Source organism: Berghia stephanieae, chromosome 2, assembly GCF_034508935.2.
Source record: "Berghia stephanieae isolate SIO BIC M18660-M18661 chromosome 2, UCSD_Bste_1.3, whole genome shotgun sequence".
Lineage (NCBI taxonomy): Eukaryota > Metazoa > Mollusca > Gastropoda > Nudibranchia > Aeolidiidae > Berghia > Berghia stephanieae.
This window is the reverse complement of record NC_088361.1, coordinates 40,023,611-40,046,334: the sequence shown is the minus strand read 5'-3', so window position 1 is coordinate 40,046,334 and position 22,724 is coordinate 40,023,611. Positions and strand designations below refer to the sequence as shown.

Below are 22,724 nucleotides of genomic sequence, written 5' to 3'. Positions count from 1 at the left end.
TTTGCGTTGTGTTGTAGATGTTAATAATGACGAAAGAGTTTAAGGGCCGGTGATGATGATTGAATGCACAACATCAAAAGATTCAAATAAAAGTCCAGATTCCAAGTTTCATTTCTTACAGTTTTATTTGTTGTGATAAATTCAAAATCCAAATCATGATAAATTCCAAATCCAAATCAAATAGCATGGTCATAATTCAATCAGTTTCATAAATTCCAAATCCGTAAAATCAGTCCACATGTAAAGTCAATTTTGCCTAAGTAACCATTTTCAATATTCGTGGAATATTTCTAAGTCCGTAAAAGCAAATAAATGATGGTGAGCACAAAAGGTTTAAAGTGTGCAGCTCATGGTCAAGTTGAATCCAGAATCAAAAGGTAGAATGATTCCCGTTTGATCAGAAACACTGTTTTATATCCTATTGTAAACTGTCCCACAATTCCTTTCACCAAAGGTCAGTTTTACGCCTAAATAATCAAACGTCGTACGCCTAAATAATCCGTACGCCCAAATAACAAATACGCTACGCCCCTTGCAGTTTTAACAGTTCCCTGTCAGTCTATAATCCAACCCCTAAGAGTAAGACCAAATCATAATCAAACCTGAAACGTCAATTCCTACATATTGATGTTAAACCCCGCCTTTTGTGATATAACATTATTTAGATAAATGCCCGTTTCACATGTTTCAACATCCTAAACTAATTTAAGAGAGCTTAACTAAATAGTACTCAACACAATAACCTGTCTATTAACTTGGACATAAAAGTGTCCCCAAATGTATCACTCACAGACCAAGTTTTACTGATATAACTGCAATGTGCCCATTAAGCCCATTTGCTGTAACAATTGACCATCCTATACCAAAATTCTTAGATAACCTCTTGCATAAGCTTGCTCTCTTACATACGCCCCTTTCTTAGAATTTAAATTGAGTTAAAAACAATTTCAATTTTTTAAAAATCAGTAAGAGATCAATCTATAAGCAACGTCTAATTAGAATTAGATAATAAAATGTAAGAAATAGTTTATCTAAATGACAACACTTATGCCAGTATTACAACATCGAAAATAAGATAATGATCAATTAAAAAGTGATTAAAAATAAAAGTTACCAACACCAAAGATTATTGAAATTTAGATATATAAATATTGATTATACTTTTTAAGGTGTTACACCATCTATAATAATATAATGATCAATTAATTAAAAGTTCAAAGAAAAATTATCTTTTCATCTTAAATTCCATCTTCATAGCAATACAAGTGTTAATTCCCGTCATATTTCATCATATATCCATATTCTTGCTTGAAAAAGAATGGTTCAATTTCCATTTGTGATATACTCACGTTATCTTATTCAATCTCAAATTCAACTCTATACGACATGGGTGATAATCTCAGCTTCCATGTATGTTTACTCATTTACTGTCATCTCAAAACCAATACCTTGTATAGTCCATTATATTGTATGTTTCCATTTAAACAACATTATTACATTAATTCCAACTTATAATATGTGGTACAAATAATATATTATAGACATCTAGATCCATATACGAAGGATTACATTTCAATTAGTAATAAAAAAATATTTTAAAATAAATCATAATAATAACATTATCATCATTTTAAAATTCAAGTTGAAGTTATTGTCATTCATTGATCATTGTTGATGTTTCAATTTTTTAAGCTTTTTAAATCATCAGGGTGTAGTTTGAAGTCAAATTGTTCTTTATGGTCATCCATCAGAGGTAACAAATTTCTCTGTAAACAGTTCATCTTGAGAATGATTCATCCGGTGAAAATTGTCAGTAATTGTTAATTAAGTCATTGTCTCCATTTAGAATGAGTTTTCATGTAATGAAAAAAATATATCAACTATAAGAGTTGAGTGATTGTATCTAATCTACGTGTTGCATTGTTGTGTGTGTTGTGGTCACTGAATAGCCCAAGTGTCATAAATTCACTTTAATTATTGTTAATTAATTTAAAACTTTTTCCTCTGTAAATGTCTTAGAATTATCACAATAATGTCTTCACATTCAAATATTTCGCGTTGAATAAATAATCAAACAATAGTCTGTCCGGCTTGTTCACATCACATATTTAGTGTTTGTAAATAATCAGTCATCAGTCTGTCCGACTTATTCATATTTAGTACAGTGTAAATAACTAAATAAGTAAAATCTAACATAGTATGTGATTGTGGGCTGTTACTAAAGTGACCAACTTTTGCAAGTAGTGTGTTGTATTTGTTCGAGTCTTTTGAATTGGGACGAAAAAAGACTCTACAGGTAGCAAACGTATGCTTAACCTGTTGGGTTGTTTCTTGGTCTTGTGACGTCGCTGTAATTCATTCATCTCCGGCATCTGGGTCGATTCTCCTCGTAGATATTTGTGGTTGTCTTGTGTATACGTTGAGTCTCATTGTAGATGAAATTGTAAAAATTCAAGATTAACTGTGTGCGAGAAGTTTGACTTATCCAGCAAGTCAAAAGAAAGTTGTGAACTCAGCCATGTGTTGACAAAGAGTTCTTGTGTAGTAGTCGACAGAGGTCGTGTGTTGTAATTGTCTGTGTTTGTTGATCGAGTTTTGATGAGGTGGCATGTGAGTACACACCAGGTAGATGATGTAATCTGTAGAGTACCGGTGGGTGACGTGAGTCCAATCACCAGGTAGAGGATGTAACAATAAGTAGTCTAGTAGTGTATGTAGTAGGGTCGAATAAGGTCAACAATATTTTCGTTATTTGAACGCAGGTTGTTGAATATCATACGATCTGAATATCATACGATAATGAATCCAAGGAAATCGCCCATGTGGCGTTTTGCGATACTTTTTCCTGCATTGTCTTATATACATATATAGCCTTTATCTTTTACAATGATACTAAGACAGGCGTTATTATAATATTCAATGTTTATAAGTTGTAGATATGGGTGCTGCACACTTGTATATTGACATAAGTTTAAATTTGAATACGCTCACCACTGCATATGAAGGAAGTAGTATTGTTCACAATTGGACATCATTTTTGTAAAAACAATCGTATCTTGAACGTTTATGTAATTATTGACATCGTACATCGTTGGGTATTGTTGTTGTAGAAGTAAATACAAGTAATCCAATTGTTCAATAAAGAATGTAAATATAAAAAGGTTCATGGAAGAAATCTGTGTTGATACAGATATTATTTTATGAATTCTGTCAAGTTTGTATAAGTTGAAAGGTACGATGTAATTGAGGTTGCTGTGTATTTGTAGTCTGTAGATTGTGTTGATTCTGGACGTATCAATGGATCAATGGCGTAGTGTTTGTCGAAATTGTTACTCCATTTCAAGGTATTCGTGGATAGACCAAAGGGATTAGGACATTTCCCGACCTCTGTTGTGGTTGAGTTTGAGTTGGCTCTGTCGTTGCCATCAGCGTTCCCGTTATGACTGATGTTTTCAAGTGTCCTCTTTCGTGATGACTGTATAATGTTTTAGTGTAAACACTACTTCTACCTTTGATTAACTCGAATTATTCCCCTTAGAAAATCCCTAATTTAATGAACTATGATCTTGTTTATTTTATCACTATTATTGGTGTTATCGTAGCACTTCCTATCATTTCAATTTATTGCTGAATGATTACACACTTAAGATTTGACAATTGAACATAACTTCTTCTTCAACTCAGTTACAAATTTTATGATATAAATGTTAAATTCAAACCACGCAGTAAATATTGATTACAATTACAACAGCAAATTGATAGGAGAAAAAGATGATAATCAAAATATTCGCAGTAACATATACACTCTGCTCAATAAAAATTCAATGTCTCACACCTTTGCCCTCGGCTTATAATAATATTCATATAACTCATTGCGATGTAATCTCGCGCCTCTTAATATAGCATTGATAAATGTGTGCGCTTTAACCACGCGCCTCGTATTTATAAAAATTATCCGCATTCTGTATTCTTTCATAAAGTCAAACCGTGCGCTTTAACCAAACACAAAATAAAATATTCCCGAACGCCTCATTCCTGCGTCTCCTAATTTAAACCGTGTGCACTTTAATTACCGCGTCTTACATCACTGCGCTTATTTACCCACTATGCATTTACAGCATTTTACCGTATGGGTTACTTATAATTCGCTGATTCTTAACAAGTTAACCACTTGTGTCACAAATATTATCAGCTCACATGACATGATAATGCATTTTCAATATTTTGGTATTCTTCCGTAATAACATTTTAACTCCAATTAAAAGACATCAGTCTTTCATAATAATTGATACTCCGTCATTTTATTTGTATTATCTGCTTTTAATTCTCCGACTTTAAACCAAAAGTCGTTATTCCGTTATTATGAGAATATAATTCCTTCAAAAAATTACGATGAAACACGTTTCAAAACAAAACAAAACAACGATTGACTCATAGTGACTCAACTTAATTTTCGGTGATAAAATCAAAATGTCTCATGTAATCTATTATAACGCCATTTCTCATTACAAATATATAATTAGCTCTGTTGTCGATTACTTGGCTGCGTTAACCACACATTTATTACCAAGAATACAAACAGATATAAAACTTTGCTCTTTGTCATGAACCCATGAATCTCAAAGAGTCAATATCAACCTACCAATTCATCCCTATTGACGGGAGAGAAATATAATCAATGATGTTGTAATATAACAATAAATACCATAAGACATTTTTCAATTATCAAAACTTATAATTTACGTGTTTTTATTGCCATCGTCTTCTTGAGTCATTTTGACAGAAAATAAAACATAACAACATTAAAGAATGACCAACTGCCATGTAATTCCAACAGTAACAGACAAAAATTGAAATAAAAATCGACACATCTTTGTTACTGATATTAACAAAACATTGCCATAAACGGTACAATTTAATATTCGAAGATTTGTTCCGAAACGCTTGATTGTAAGTAAACGCATTTTCATTTATTTTGAAAAATAAAACGCACTAAAATATTCATTTAAATTCTGCAATTTTTATTTTCATCTCTCCCTCTCTTCTTTTTAATTAAATAAAATACGTATAGCATCAATGCATTATTATTATTATTATTATTATTATTATTATTATTATTATTATTATTATTATTATTATTATTATTATTATTATTATTATTATTATTATTATTATTATTATTTTGCCGTTCTATAATATATTGTTTTCACTTTTTGAATATAATATATTGCCCTATATATCTATATTTTTTTAAAATTTCCTTTTCTATCTGTGACTCTTAATTTAAATATTATTTAGTATATTTATTTTTTTTTTTTTAAATATCGTCTTTTGTCAGAATTTTAGGAATCATCTATAATTTCAATATTTTTTTTTCATATTTCAATACAAAATAATTCCACTACTTCACCTTCAAAATTGATATTCATTTTCTTTCCCAAATAAAACTATTTTCCTATCTGTTCACAATTTTCACTTCAAAATTCGAGTCTCACAAAAACTTTAATAGATGTTAACACCGCAACAATATACATTTCTTGTGTATCCATGGTTCGGAATGATAACATCTTTACATCATGGTATCAGGGCTCCAAATAAAGATATATAAGAATCCTGGTCACGGCACCAAATTACATCATATATGTGGGGTAGTTGCACACATATGTAATGGCTTATGATCGCATAGTGGTGTTTTTGATAGATAGTAATATTATCCTTTGCGTTGTGTTGTAGATGTTAATAATGACGAAAGAGTTTAAGGGCCGGTGATGATGATTGAATGCACAACATCAAAAGATTCAAATAAAAGTCCAGATTCCAAGTTTCATTTCTTACAGTTTTATTTGTTGTGATAAATTCAAAACCCAAATCATGATAAATTCCAAATCCAAATCAAATAGCATGGTCATAATTCAATCAGTTTCATAAATTCCAAATCCGTAAAATCAGTCCACATGTAAAGTCAATTTTGCCTAAGTAACCATTTTCAATATTCGTGGAATATTTCTAAGTCCGTAAAAGCAAATAAATGATGGTGAGCACAAAAGGTTTAAAGTGTGCAGCTCATGGTCAAGTTGAATCCAGAATCAAAAGGTAGAATGATTCCCGTTTGATCAGAAACACTGTTTTATATCCTATTGTAAACTGTCCCACAATTCCTTTCACCAAAGGTCAGTTTTACGCCTAAATAATCAAACGTCGTACGCCTAAATAATCCGTACGCCCAAATAACAAATACGCTACGCCCCCTTGCAGTTTTAACAGTTCCCTGTCAGTCTATAATCCAACCCCTAAGAGTAAGACCAAATCATAATCAAACCTGAAACGTCAATTCCTACATATTGATGTTAAACCCCGCCTTTTGTGATATAACATTATTTAGATAAATGCCCGTTTCACATGTTTCAACATCCTAAACTAATTTAAGAGAGCTTAACTAAATAGTACTCAACACAATAACCTGTCTATTAACTTGGACATAAAAGTGTCCCCAAATGTATCACTCACAGACCAAGTTTTACTGATATAACTGCAATGTGCCCATTAAGCCCATTTGCTGTAACAATTGACCATCCTATACCAAAATTCTTAGATAACCTCTTGCATAAGCTTGCTCTCTTACAGTTTGTGAAGGAGAAGCTGTGAATGTATTTATTATGCCACGCAATCCATTATTATTGATATCATTGGCTAGCTATGGTGTAATATTTTTGAAAGAGGAAAGGGGGGGGGGGGAATGGTGAGTGATGAATTATGTATACACATACACGCAAACGAACGTGCGCAACAGTAGCTCATTTACTTGTATCTTATCAACTTTGACTCCGAGTCCTTAAAAACGGTTGGGCTATAGATAGTATGCGCTTGGCTAAGAAGTTCACAACATTGCCATCCGGAAGTATAGCGGACCAACACACAAAACCTTGAGTTACCATGAACTTTTATAGTCTGGATAATACAGTTCAGTGAGAATTACTCATAAACGTGGATGGCAAAAAACAATAACAAAGACTCGATTGACGTCAACTTCATTCTATCTATAGATTGTTCTTAGTTGACGTCACTCAGGTCTTTGTTATTGTATTTTGCCATCCGCGTTTATGATTAATGCTCACTAAACTGTAGTAACCTGACTATAAACGTTCGTGGATACACACGGTTTTGTGTGTCGGTCCGTTATACTTCCGGATGGCAATGTTTTGAGCTTCTTAGCCAAGCGCATACTATCTATAGACCCGGAATTTATCTCGATTATTGTACCATTAAATGATATTGATATTGATTTTAATAGGACGCTGGTTTACAACAAAGCGCTTTCCAACGGGTCAAACAGGCCCAGCTACCTTACCATTGGTTGGTGGTCGGGGAGGGGGGAGGGGCACAAAAAATCTGAGTTGAGTTTTATGACTTGTGCCGGCCTAAATTGATCATCAGCAACCGCCCCTGTTTAAGGTCTATCACTCGACGATACAAATACGAGTCCATGGTGTTGAAATAAACTGTGCCCTTCTTTCGAGTCAAGTAAAATGTATTGGGTAATAGTGCCGTACTAAGATAGTGACTTTGTTATCTAACAAATTATGGTAAATTCACTGTTGTTATTGTGAATTCTGGGATTATTGTTGCCCATTGAGTATTTAACTGCAAAATATGTAAGTAAACACTAAATAAAAACATATCGGCATGAGTATAGGGATGTCTATTTTGTTTACTAGTTTTTTTTTCCTTCACCCCCCCCCCCACCCCCACACCCTCTTATTTTGATTGGCCTTTTTCGAGCATTTTAAAAATGAATAATATGAGTTAATAGTGTCGCCGTGTCCATTTCTAATTTGTAGGTCGTAAACCTGTTAAGGCATGCCACAAGTGTTGACTTCACTTGTTCCTTACAACTGCAATAAAAATTGCACGAGACCCGGCTGTGATATGAGTCCAGTATTCACTTATCATATATTTTGAAACATTTGAATTGCAATATGTGTAATAGTAAAACATCTCGATGGCTTGTAATCACAAAGTTATTGAAAACAAGTCCTCTCATGACAGAACGAATAGAGAGAACCGGTGACCAATGAAGGGACAATGGGCCCATAAGGAAAGTTGAAGTGATTCTTGGTCCCAGATCTGGATACTCGTACAGAACATAGGAAGCGGCGAAAAGCTTAGTCAAATTTATTGTCCTAATATATTATTAGTAGCGACGGGATGTTTTCGACTTGACACGGCTGGGCCAAGATGCGCATCATCTACCATTTCTCAACGTTTCCCATATCTATTGTGCACATCAGATTAAACGTACCACTAAAGTATATATAACCCATAGCTGTGCAAATAGAAAGATAGGCCCATCCCATTCTACCGCTTACCAAATCCTGTAACTTCACTTCGCGTGTCCGCCATCGATGATAAGACCCCCACTTTCGGGAATTTGTTTGTCATTGCCGCTTACCTTATTTCTTTAGTTTTTGCTTCCGTATATCCAATGGTTTATTTATCTCCTTCGTGCAATCATTAATTTAACATAATTAACTTTAAGATTAAAAAAAAATAAAATGGAGGGAGGGAGAGATAGAAGGGGAGAGAGGAGAGAGAGAGAGGGGGGGGGGGAAAAGAAAGGAATAAAAAGAGAGAAGAGTGGGGGGGGGGGGGTAGAAAAGAAAGAAAGATAGAGGGGAGGAGAGGGAGATAGAGAAAGAAAGAGTGTAGAAATAAAGAGAGAGGAAAAAAAGAAAGAAAGAAAGAATGAGAGACAGAGAGAGAGAGAGAGAGAGAGAGAGAAAGACAGAGAGAGAGAGAGAGAGAGAGAGAGAGAGAGAGAAAGACAGAAAGAGGGAAAGAGATAGATAGAGAAAAAGATAAAGGAAAAAGAAAGAGAGAGAGAGAAGAGAGAGAGAGAGAGAGAGAGAGAGAGAGGGGGGAGGGAGAGGGAGAGAGAGAGAGAGAGAGAGAAAGGGATAGAGAAATAATGAAAGAAGAGTGAGAGAGAGAGAGAGAGAGAGAGAAACAAAGAAAGAATGTAGAAAGAAAGAGAGTGAGAGAGAGAGAGAGAGGAGAGAGAGAGAGAGAGAGAGAGAGAGAGAGAGAGAGAGAGAGAGAGAGAGAAGGGGTTTAATATTAGATAAATTAAAACCAAGAAATGGCAGCTAAATAAAATTTGGTGACCTAGATATAAGAGAATGCCATGCTCACATTTTGATATAATCTAGTTTATAATTGTGAGTTCATTCAATACAATCCGAAATAATATTTAATAGGCCTCCAAAAGCCAGTCAAGCCAATGACAAACATGCCCGCATATTGTCAAATATGGAAAACCACCACGTACAACAATGCCGGTCACAATTTTTTTTAAAAGTGTCATGATTTGAGAACATGCAAATAACTGAAAACCAGCATATTATAAATTGAACACCCAAGTGCAATGCCACCATATTGCTTAAAATTTATCCAACACGCTCTTACTTCCCGTTGCTAAATTTACCCTATCTGGATCGTGGATATCATCACTAGATCGTCAACATAGCCCGATTTTTCGTGGTGGGATCAGCTGATTGCACTGTGTCAACGGAAGAAATTCTTTTGTCTGAAAAACAAACAGAGGCTCCGTGTCACATACCTTTTCCATATTTTCGATTCAAAATTAACCGATACTTTTAGCAAATATTTTGTATAGAATTCTTAATACATATATACACAATCATCATTGCACTTATAAGTTTGTTTTTAAAATAAACTAATCGATCTTAGTCTTAGCGCACAGATTTGTGAGTTGGTTTGTGATATCCGGCTGGCGGATGCTATGAACATTTTACCTAAACGCATAGCATACATAGTCGTGATTGATATACTTTTACAAATACAAATACAGAGTTCAGTCACCCCCTCTTTCCGCTCGGATAAATGCCATCATAATGACGGGAATCGATGAAGAATTGAATTCAGAGTTTTGCCGTATTGCTCTGGTTGCTTTCATCGATGAGCAGATGGATAAGCTCTGACATTTTTGTCTCCTCGCTACCAGAAAGTATAGGCAGCATATTTCTTCCACAAGTATCCGTAAAGCTCTAAAGTTTTGTGGCTAACTTTCCCCACTCAGTAGCTTGGGAACCCCCGCAAATATCGAAGCCTCGAGGGCGCTTCCAAAATAAAGCCCACTCCTCAATGTCGCAGACAAGAAAAAGCAGCTGATCGGCTTTGTGCAATGCAACCTCCGTGGCTCTGTTTATGGAGTCTTGTTCACCAGGGCCACAATGTCATCAGTGTGAATGGTTTTGTCACATCAGAATAGCATGCCCAATCTGCTGACAGCACACGACCTGCCTAGATGTGTCACAGTCTAGTCTTGTTAGGAATCAGAAAGGCTTGAAGCACTGACAAAGTTCAATGGACAATTGAAACTTGGAAATCTGTCAGCATCCACTGAAGGAGTGATAGAGTCTTGCCTCGAGTTATTATTATTATTATTATTATTATTATTATTATTATTATTATTATTATTATTATTATTATTATTATTATTGGTATTATTATTATTATTATTATTATTATTATTATTACTATTATTATTATTATTATTATCATTATTATTATTATTATTATTATTATTATTATTATTATTATTATTATTATTATTATTATTATTATTATTATTTGCTTACTACAAGGAGAAGAGTCAGCTTCCAGTCTCATTACTGTTCCGGCAAGAATTGTTTAAAAAAATAAAATTGCAGGTAAGCGTGCCACCAACCATGGCCCCTTTCTGTGTCCACTGTCAAAGAGCAAATTACCAAATTGCATTATGGGACGTTGCAGGTCTACCAACGCCGCTACACCTGGATCCTCTTAACTATGGCTACGAGATGAAGCATTCCACTTTGTGTCCAACATTTGGGTTGGAAAGTCAGCTACAACTCCAGATGAAGTTCTGAACCCTGTGAGACGCAGCTGTAAAATAGGATGCAACTCCGCCCAGCGTACCTGCTTTCTCTGACATTCGAAATGTTCTGTAAATGCAAGGACAGCAATGAATGCCGTAAGCTCGTGATGGTCTCCATAGATTTTGAAGAACAAGATTCATAACGTGACCAAGAGAAAGCAATAACCACACAGAGTGAGTGTCTATATCTTGTCTTGGTGATGACACTTGTGATCTGAATTCCAGATAGTGAATAAATTAGCTTTGAGAAGGACCCATAAATTGTTTTTCAAACGTATAAATTTCAATGTTAAATGACATGGAGCATATTTTTGATTAGGGGCTCAGACCAATAAGTGAGGATGGAAGAATGAGTTTTGTCGTGAGAAAAAACATTCAGTAAAAAAAATACATGAGTAGACTTCTAATTTTAATGACTTCCCATGGATATGAAAGAATGAAATTGACGTCACTCAGCTTTTGTTATTGTTTTAGACAGCTATTTTGGTGTTATGTTCTCAAGCAGACTGTAAACGTTCAAAGATACACATAGTTTTGTGTGTTATATCTGTCTGGTGGAGGTTGTGAGTATTTTACATATACACATAGCATCAACAGATGGAACGAAATTGACTTCACTCAGCTTATTGTTTTAGACAGCCATTTTTGTGATTAGGTCTCATTAAATTCTATCTATCAGACTACAAACGTTCAAGGTTACACATTGTTTTGTGTGTTTGTACATTATATCCGTGAACATTTTACCTAAACCCTTAGCATCAATTAATATGATTCAAATGAAATTCCAAATTAGAATGTTTTACTACATAAATAGGATCCAAAGTTTTATTGTTTTATTTTTAAAGAGAAATATATCCAATTTTCTGCTGCACTACCTAAAAATTTGAAAGGCTTCTAGGCAGAATTAATGAAAGCAACCGAGGCATGCAGTCGGTTGATCCCGAAGCGAAATACTCATGAGTAAGTCATACGACCAGCAATGCATAGATTTTTGTTTGTTTGGTATATAATATAATATAAAATCATTATTGTTTTTGTTTGTTTGCTATATAATATAATATAAAATCATTATTGTTTTACTTTACAGAAACCGTGAATATTTAACCAGTTAACTGCCGATTTCTGGAAAAAAAATTCGTATTGAAAAAGATTTAGCCAGATAACTTGTCCTTTAAATATCGATCGATTTAAATTACCCTCATCTTGGCAAGAACTCTCAAACCTGGGAATCCGCAAAGGGCCAGGTTTTTGAGAGGTGTTGCCAAAGCGAGCGTCATTTAAATCGATTGATATTTGAAGGACTAGGTTTGTGGCCAAACTATTAAATAAGAGTTTCCGGAGTTGGCAATTATCTGGCCAATTGTCTGCATCACACACTTTCAAATTTTACCCGCTTTGCATAATTTTTTACTGGTTACATTGAATTTGCTTAATGTCAGGCTTACAAATCTTGCACTAATTCAATTGAATCGTTTCAAATATTATTTGCATCTATCGCGACGAATCTTTTGAGTAATCAAAATAGATCTACTGATAAAATATGTGTGAATTTGTGTAAATGAATCTGGCAACCCTTCTGCAGTATAGATTCAATTTGAAAGCTTTAAATACATGGAGTGAATTTTTACGAGGACAAATTAAAAAGCTTTTATACACAAACCCATATTTATTTTAATGATTATACTATACGGGCCATTGAGTTAGACCGAGACTAATCTTATGAGCCATCAACGATCACAATCGGCCCAGTTTAATAAAGTATGTAGGTGCAAGCAGAAATTAACTACTTCTATATAATATACTTTATTCATCCAAAAATGGAAATTCGTTTACAGACGTGACATGCATAAAAATGTATGAATATAAAGTTAAACCCATGGCGACAATGTGTGTTTGTATATATATATATATATATATATATATATATATATATATATATATATATATATATATTTTATAAGTGTAGAATGTAATCCTATGACCCATATGTATATACATAAAAATGTATAAATATAGAATTAAAATCAATGGCGGCACTTTATATATATATATATATATATATATATATATATATATATATATATATATATATATGCCATGGTCGATAAGTATAGCTGCTCTCTCCATCCATGTTGTCAATTGTTTCCATTGGTCACGGTCCTGGGAGTTTTGAGGCTGTCAAGATCTTGATGTGACTTTAGTACGGAAGGCACTGCAGTATTTCATTGTTCTTCAAGGATTAATTCGACCTCATCTGAATCCAGAAATGTCTGATATGTAGAGAGATCCTGGTTCAGGGTAGTTACTATTAATGTTGGTGGTCTCCCGACATATTTGTTGCCATGAAGGAAATATTCTGTAATTGCAGTTTGGGCTGGGATGTTATCTTCTGGACGTAATATGTGACCAAGTATGCAGTATTGGACAGTAATCTTGTTTTTGTGTACTACTTCTCTCAGACAGTGGTGTTTCCCTACTCATCAGGACGCTTTGGACAAGATGTTGATGAATTTCAGCTGGGCTAGAGGCATCCTTTAAATTCTTTGACGAAAGATTCGAAGCGAGTGTGCTTCTGAAATTTGCTTTGACTAGGTCATCTCTTATATATATATATATATATATATATATATATATATATATATATATATATATATATATATATATATATATATATATTAATCTTAAAAATTGAAATAGATAATGATTATTTTTATGGCCTCTGATTTTAAATTGTATCCTTTCTTTAAAAAATATAGCATTGTGGAGAACATTGTGCTTATTTGAGTCAATAAAAAAATTGATACGGCGCACAACTCTACTGAAAGATTTGAAAATTAGAGATGTATTTTTTACAGATAGATAAACAGATAACTTGATTTCCTTTTATAATTTAAAGTCAGTTTGAAAGTTCGTTGAGTCAAACAGATAATATCATAAAATATGTACCGACGACACTTGGCTCCCAAAATCAACTAATTTTGACACTGTAAAAAGTTGTCAATTTGCGTCATCTATTTATGACATCAAGTATTATTATTACTTCCGTTGTGTTGTTGATTTAGCGGTGATCAGTTTTGTTATGATATGTTTGTGTGTGTGTGTGTGTGTGTATGTGTGTGTATGTATGTTTGTGTGTGTGTGTTGTGTGTGGTGTATACATGTGTGTGTGTGTGTTGGCATTTTTCAGCAAATCGTGGCATTCATAGTGATATTATTCACTTGATCACATGAAGGTATTTCAGTCGCCATTTTGATTCTTTTTTTACTATTAGGGTTAGCTCGAGAGGTTAGTCATAAGTGTTATTAAAGGTGCTAGGGTGTTTGTTTTTCCATAAGTTAAGTAAAGGGGAGACATTCCGAAAGCTCCTACATCCCCAGTATTCTTTAAATTTGTATTTTCACCGTTGATATTTTGTCAGGCATTTATTTATTCAGTTTGTCATATAGAAGTATTTTAAAAACTCTAGAACAAACCTTGATAGATTTGTGAAAGTTTAAAATGTCCTAATTTGACCATTGTTTTGATTTTCGGCCGCCATTGTGATTTGTTAAGTATTGAAAGATAGTGCAAAGCAGTCCGAGAGCTGTTTTTTTCTATTAGGGTTAGCTCGAGAGGTTAGTCATAAGTGTTATTAAAGGTGCTAGGGTGTTTGTTTTTCCATAAGTTAAGTAAAGGGGAGACATTCCGAAAGCTCCTACATCCCCAGTATTCTTTAAATGTGTATTTTCACCTTTGATCTTTTGTCAGCACGGTGGTAGAACAGCACATTCAACGTTCAAAATTCCAATTCCAATAACGGATAACAGCACCTGTAGCATCAGTCGCCAATCAGACACAGCTAAGTTACTGAAGAGTAGTTCTCTCATAATTTGGGATGAAGCACCTATGATGGACATGCGTGTGTTTGAATGTGTGAGCAGGACATTTTGTGACATAACAGGCAGTTCAAAACCTTTTGGGGGCAAAGTGGTTGTACTTGGATGAGATTTTCGGCAAATTCTACCTGTTGTTAACAAAGGAAGTGAAGCCGATATATTAAGTGTCACACTTAACAAGTCAATTATTTGGAATTTTGTCACCATTTTTCACATGAACAAGAACATGAGGGTTACTGATGACAATAACTGTTTTGCAAATTGGCTTCTCCGCATCGGAAATGGTACAGAACCGGTTTTCAGCGAAATAGGAAAGTATTCTGTTAAATTACCTACAGCGCTATGCCTTCCTGAAAATGACCCAGAATGCTTGATAAATGCTGTATACAATGATTTGAATCTGAACTTTGCGGATGAACGTTATCTATCAGAGAGAGCAATTTTGACTACAACCCATGAAAATGTTGACAAAATAAATGCAGCCGTTCTGTCCAGGTTGACCTCATCAACTGAACAAATTTACCGCAGTGCTGATTCCATTCAAAGTGACTCTGACATCAACTTATACCCGATTGAATTCTTGAACGAACTTACACCTCCCGGACTTCCTCCACATGCATTACATTTGAAAGCGAACACGTCAGTCATGCTGCTTAGAAATATAAATCCTAAATCAGGCCTCCTAAATGGCACCCGTTTGTTAATAATTAAATTAGGTTCAAAAGTATTAGAAGCCAAGATAATTACCGGTAGTAGAGCTGGCGACATAGTGTTTATCCCTAGAATCAATCTGACGACAACAACTGATTCAGGCTTACCATTTATTATAAATAGAAGACAGTTTCTGGTAAAATTGTCATATGCAATGACAATTAACAAGTCTCAGGGGCAGACATTAAGCAAGGTGGGGATTTTCTTACCACAACCGGTATTCACACACGGACAACTGTATGTTGCTGTGTCACGGGTCCGAGGCTATAGTGGCTTACACTTCATGTTGGGCCACACAGAAAAATCAACCGAAGATATACCAAATTACACAGACAACGTTGTTTACCAATCTGCCCTCATTAAATGATGGTGAGTACAGTATCGAATGAAAATAGTTCTTTCCCCGCGAAATTGCGGGCTTTTTACTAGTATTTAAAAAAATAGTAATTAAATCTCAGTTGCGCATTTAAAATTCGAACATTATTTGGTAAAATGAATTGAGATGACGTTTTATCATTGTTTTGATTGTTAAAAGATTACGGCTTCACGTGCAGAAGTTTATACATTTATGTAGGGGTGATCGTCATCCTTCATAATTTTTCCAGTTTACTAAGACAAAATCTCTTGAACCGTTCTTCCACATTTGAAATGGGTGAGTATAACTCCTGGCCTTATTGATTATCCTGTCAAGCTTCTTTATGTCACAAATACTGGTATTCCACCCCATGATGAAATACAAATAATAATAACCGTCCCCAAAATAGATCTGTAAAAAAGGGTGCATGAAGTTTTGTCTATTTCAAATTCTGAAAGTTTCCGAATAATGTACATTCTTTTGTTCAATTTAGTGATAACAGCATCGCTTTGTAAATGTTGTCCATATTTGTGGACAATAAAGATCTATTATTATTATTATTATTATTATTATTATTATTATTATTATTATTATTAAAGTGCCTTCATTTTAAAAAAAATTATAAACCGAAACTGTTCTCAATAATTTGATTGTTAATTTTGAGTGGACTGGTGGAATTTGTGTTCTTTCTAAAATCTGAATCCTACATTTAATTTCAGGGAGTAATCTTCACACCAACCAACTAATCTCAGACCTGTATGTAAACCTGTTATGGTAAACCTTTAAGGGCGGTGTCATCAGCAAATTTTAAAATTGGGACCAAGTCACTGGTACAGTCGTTTGTGTAAACCGTAAAGATTCGAGGGGAGAGAACACACCCTTTAAGTGCTCCTGTATTTGTAATGATTTTATTAGATTTGTTTTCATTAATTTCTACAAATTGTACTCACTATAATAGAAGTCTAAAATTCAGGAAATCAAATGAGGATTTATATTCAAACATTTTTGCTTTTCAACAAGTGAGGCCGAATCGTGTTGAATGCTGAAGAAAAATCAAGAAAAAGAATTATGCAATATGCCTTTGATTGATCTAAATGACCTTAAATCTTATTCAAAAAAAGGTTCATGGCATCGCAACACTTCTATTTGGTTGATATGCAAAATGTAAGGGGTCAGATCGGGGGACCGAACTGGAGATTAAGCTTATGGAGAACAAGTCGTCCGAAGCATTTCATAACAATATATGTCAGGGCTACAGGTCTGAGATCATTCATACCAGACACCTTGACTTTCTTGGGGACAGGGACAATTTTCGATGTTTTCCAAATGGCCGGAATACAAGATGGCTGTATAGACATATTTAACATAATGATAAAAATAAAACACAATTGCACGGCACACACTTTCAATAACTTGCCTCCAATGCCATCTGGCCCACACGGTTTCCATAGATTCACACTCTTAAACGCTCTCCTCACTTGCTGTTCACAAAACACACAGTATCATCTTCTTCTGTCACGTCGTTTAACAGTGTTGATCGAGATTATTCCATTAATTTCTTTTTTAAAATTATCTGTCATCAAAACGTGCGTAAAAATTATTTAATTCATTGAGCTCAACTTCAGTCAAGGAGTTGGATTTACTTTTATTGTTGTTATGGTTGACGGTCGTCTTCATTCCCCTCCGTGTATCCTTGTATTCCCAGATCTTAAATCATCCTCTAATTTTGACTTATAACTAACTAGTCTAGCATGTCTTTATTTCTTTCTTTATTTCCTGTTGTTTTGTTTCAAGCCTTTCTTATCTCCCTTTGGATAATATTTCTTTTCATTCAATAATAATTTCATTCTTTTTTTTGTGGCCCAGGGTTTGTAGTTAGCATACACCACCATTTCTTTTTCACATACCTTCTGCACACAAAACTCATTATAATCTGATGCACAGTCATTTAAGCCATTCACGTCACAGCACGTATCAACAAACACCCCAATCAATACATTCAAAAATTTCACAAGAATAGCATAACATGCCTGTTGTCGCCGGAGGCCATTATACACACACACACACACACAAAAACACACACACACACACACATATATATATATATAATATATATATATATATATATATATATATATATATTATATATATATATATATATATATATATATATATATATATATAATCAAATCCACGAAATAAAATTGGTCTATTTTAATATTAAAGGCGCGGTAAATTTACATAAATGAAATATTTTAATTACTATTGCCCCCTACAGATTATTTCATGCCTTTTACTGTTGGCGACGTGCATTATTTACAGGTCGGATAACCCAATTCCTTATGGGCTCATTGTTGTAATGGAAGTCTCAAAACATGACGCAAAATATTGTCCATTACAACAATGTTAAATTAGGCCCATAAGTTGGTTCAGTTCTCAGACCTGCATATAAGTAGACGTCGGCTTTTGGGCAATCTTCAGGGAGTGTAATTGTTATTACTATTATTTATAATTGTGTGTTGTTTCGTACTTCCTGTGATGTTTTGGTGTTGAGATTATCATGTTGGTTTGTGAAGAAGGTGTTTATTTCTGTTCGGCATGCGGACGTGATTTTCTTTCTTTTGTTCAGTTTTGCCATGTTTGGTTATGTAATAATGTAAAATTTCTCGTCTAAGCACAGATTGCATAATTTGGCAGATGGTGAATATGACTGTTAGCTTGAGATATTTTTACATGTAATAAATACTATGTTGTATATTGCATTATTTTAGGTTCCCCAGATATATTCACTCAGTGTGTTAGAGTGTCGTTTATGTATGTTTTTGAATGACGATTTGTGTAGATTATACTGGTTTTAAATGAGCATTCAGTGATACCGATGTATGTTTCTTGTTTTTGTGTGTCCGAGCGTGTAACTAGGCTTAGTATACGATGTTTTGTGTAAAGCAAACGATTGATTGGGTCCGTATGACACGCGTAAGGGCAAATTACAGCATAGTTCGGGTTCATTTGCATCTAATTATGAAAAGAATCTAGGTCATGTTTTGACGGCGTCGTCTATTTTACGAACGTACACTCATGTAATAAGTATACTGATGTGTTGTAGAAATTAAAATAAATCGAGACGAATCTTTAAGCAAGCATTATAAAGCGCTTTGATCACGTTTAGTGGATATTGCGCTATAGAAAAGCTCAAGCTCAAAGATCAAAATCTATTTGGTAATAAAGCCTGTAGGTATGCGCAAATGAACCTGGCAATAGGGCGGCCTGATGGCTATTTCCAGCATCAAAGGACCGATCATTACGCCCTAGGAAATATTTTATACGGATGACAAATTAACTTAATTTAAGGACGGTTTGTAAATTATTCGTATATCAATCTGTAAAAAAATAGTTTTATATTTGAATTTGAAAGTAGTTCTGTGCTCCCTGGGCAAAAATTAACACAGGCTGTACAATATATATATATATATATATATATATATATATATATATATATATATATATATATATATATATCAATTCCTAAAATTAATATGGTTGGGGTTCAAATTGTTCTGTACAGCCCAGGGAGCACAGAACTACTTTCAAATTCAAATATAAAACTATTTTTTACAGATTGATATACGAATAATTTGCAAACCGTCCTTAGATTAAGTTAATTTGTCATCCGTATAATATATATATATATATATATATATATATATATATATATATATATATATATATATATATATATATATAGGAATGGGGATAATTCATTGCTTCTGGTGTCTTAGAGAATGGTAGTTAAACCTTCGTTTCATGAAATGCTTTTAACATTTTCTTTAGTGTTGTTCTTGAAGTTTTCTGTTATTTTAAGCACTGTTATTACAGTATTTAGTGCATTTTTAAAAATACAGAAATGACATTTGCTTTAAAATTGCATGCGCGCAGTGTTTGATGTCATTGATGTACTTAAATTATTCAATTGTTTCCCAATCATTGATATATTATTGGTAGAACCTCCCCCCCCCCCAACCCCCTATAATGTGTTAGCACCGTTATATTGGCTTGTTGTCACAAACTTTGCACAATGGATAGGCGGCTAATTTTTAAAAACCCATCTCACAGATATGACTTCGGATTATCGGTCGCAAAAGTGGGCATTGTTGTGATTTATACAAAATGTCCAATATGAGAATGGGGCTACACTGGGTTTCGAAAGAAGAAAATACATCAACAAGTCAGAGTTTTGGTGGTCTTAAATCCACTAAATGCGCCTGTTTTTGCCCCATAATAGCTTACATTTGGGGATTCCGGTTCACTTTTCCTTTTCATATCGAACGCATCCCAGAAAATAATATTTCCCTCGCACGTAGTTCAATTCCTCTTCTTTAAAATAGCATTCATAACATTTTAGTTTTTATTGCAAAATATTAGACTGGCGAGAGAAGTCCGCATCAAATCGGTCCATGTCAATATTCTGGATTACTCCACTAACTCTCTTTCCCTTTGGTCTGACTCCCTCAACTATACCTTAATTACCTTACGTATATACAGTTGAATGGGAGTATTTGACAACTTAGAAAATGCATTGGATTTAATATTCCTACGTTGCAGAGATATTAAAGGACCAATCTCATCTTTCATATTACTTAATAGTGAAACCAATCAACGTCATTATTTTCAGTTATATAGGGGAAGGAAATTCACGCTTTGATAAGTTTATCAAACTTGTTTTATTTCCTCATAACTATGCCAAACCGTTTAGCAATCTGTCAAAAGGTCAATGTACTATAAATGGAACTATATTGACATCATTCGATCCTTTGTTATTGTTTTTAGACAGCCATTTTCCTAATTAGTTTCACTAAATTATATCACTCAGGTTTCTACACGTTCTAGATTACACAAAGTTTTGTTTGTTGGTACGTTATATTCGACTGGTTGATGTTGTGAGTGTTTTACTTAAACGCATAGAACCAATAAGCATTTAAATCTAAGATAAAAATTCTTACTTATTTGGTCACGAACTCATGGGTTATTTATTTGGGACACGGTGATAATTAATCATTGTCGATCTGGCAAAATGACAACAAACTAAACAAGTATTCAATTTATAACATTCTATAGATCATTTTCGTCTCAATTTCAGCTCCCACATTACATTGTGCCTCGCATAATATCACGAAAACAAATGTGATTTCATTACAGATGTGTTGAAAATATGCAATGTTTACCGCAAAGGAAAAGTCAGTGAAGAAAATCATTTCATAGTAAGTGCGGCGAAAGATCTGTCTTCGTTAATTAATTTAAAGCTTTCATTCCATTTAATTATTGTTATTTTTGTTATTGCATGACAGTTTTTATCATGGAAGCCAAAGAAGATCACATAAAGAAGGACTACGGCGCCCGCGAGGCTTTGACATCTTATGAAATTGTTCCAAAGAAAGATGGGGATGCTAAGAAGAGAGGAATGAGACGGAAAATCATTCGACTGATATTTGATGGGTTTGTTCCTGTATTCATAGTAAGTGGATTATATTAATTCTGAATTCAAAATAGTTCTTTGAAAGATGTTATTATTTGAAAAATAGAAATGATGGTGATGGTAATGATGATGATGATGATGAGAATAATGATGATGATGATGATGATGATGATGATGATGATGATGATGATGATGATGATGATGATGATGATGATTATAGTGATGTTGATGACGACGATGATGGTGATGATTATGATGACGAAGATGATAATGACGATGATGATGTTGACGATGATGATGATGATGATGATGATGATGATAATGATGATGATGATGTTGACGATGATGATGATGATGATGATGATGATGATGATGATGATGATAATGATGATGATGATGGTGGTGATGATGATGACGACGACGACGTTTGTGATGACAGTAATAATTGTGATGATTGTGATGGTGATGATGATGATGAATATGATGCCGAATATGGTGATATGTGTAATGATAATATTAGTTTTATGAGCGTGAGTCAAAAAGTAATGAGACCTTGCTTGTTACTTAAAACAAATTGAATCAATAACATGCATCATACCTCAAATTAAAGCTTGGCATTAGCCGAGCAGAATGCTATGTAACATAGTCTCCCCTCTCTCGATAGTCACAGTCGACCTTTTTGTAAGGTTATGTATCCCGTCCTCGTAAAACTGAGTTGACTGAGCTTTGAGCCAATTTTTCACAACTGTCTTGGCTTCTTCGTCACCTTCAATCGAAGTCCCTCAACGCCCCCTTCAATTGACCAAAAACATGAAAGCATGGTGAATAAGGAGGGTGAGACAGCGTTGTCCATCCAAATGATGCGTTTACCTCCCTTGTCCTGGCCCTTGTGTGTGGACGGGCATTGTCATGAAGAATCAGTTCTCTCTCCATCTCCAAATCCGGTCTGATTCCGCGAGTTCTTACTTTCAGCTGCTTCAGAGTCTGTATTTACCGCTCAGAGTTGACAGTGGTACCCTGTGGTAGAAAATTAACGAGGATCACACCTTTATTGTCCCAAAACACTGTTGCCATAAGTTTCCCAACTGATTTCTCAGTAAATTTTTTTTTGGTCCTTTGGGGAAGAGGGATGTAGCCATTCTATTGATTGTCTCTTCAACTCAGGTTCATAATGATGAACCCAGGTTTCATCTCCAGTGGTTATTCTACTAAGAAAGCTGCCATATCTCCCACTTAGCCGGAGAAGCTCGGTACAGCAATTGAGTCTTTCACGCATGTGATCCGGATTCAACTGCCTAGGTACCCAACGAGCACGGACCTTTGAGAATCCCAAGGATTTTAACGAGTTGATGGACACTTCCATGACTGATTTC

General features: G+C 34.3%; 1 protein-coding gene across 3 annotated transcripts in view; it reads left to right on the top strand.

Annotated features, from left to right (window-relative positions):
- LOC144964858 (sodium-dependent glucose transporter 1A-like) overlaps nt 1-22,724 on the top strand; it is a 66,526-nt gene that overhangs the window by 33,904 nt on the left and 9,898 nt on the right. For all 3 annotated transcript variants that reach the window (XM_078899572.1, XM_078899573.1, XM_078899574.1), the window contains one exon: nt 21,224-21,390. In XM_078899572.1, coding sequence (XP_078755698.1) covers nt 21,232-21,390 — 159 coding nt within the window. In that variant the 5' untranslated portion in view covers nt 21,224-21,231. The remainder of the gene's footprint in view (nt 1-21,223; nt 21,391-22,724) is intronic.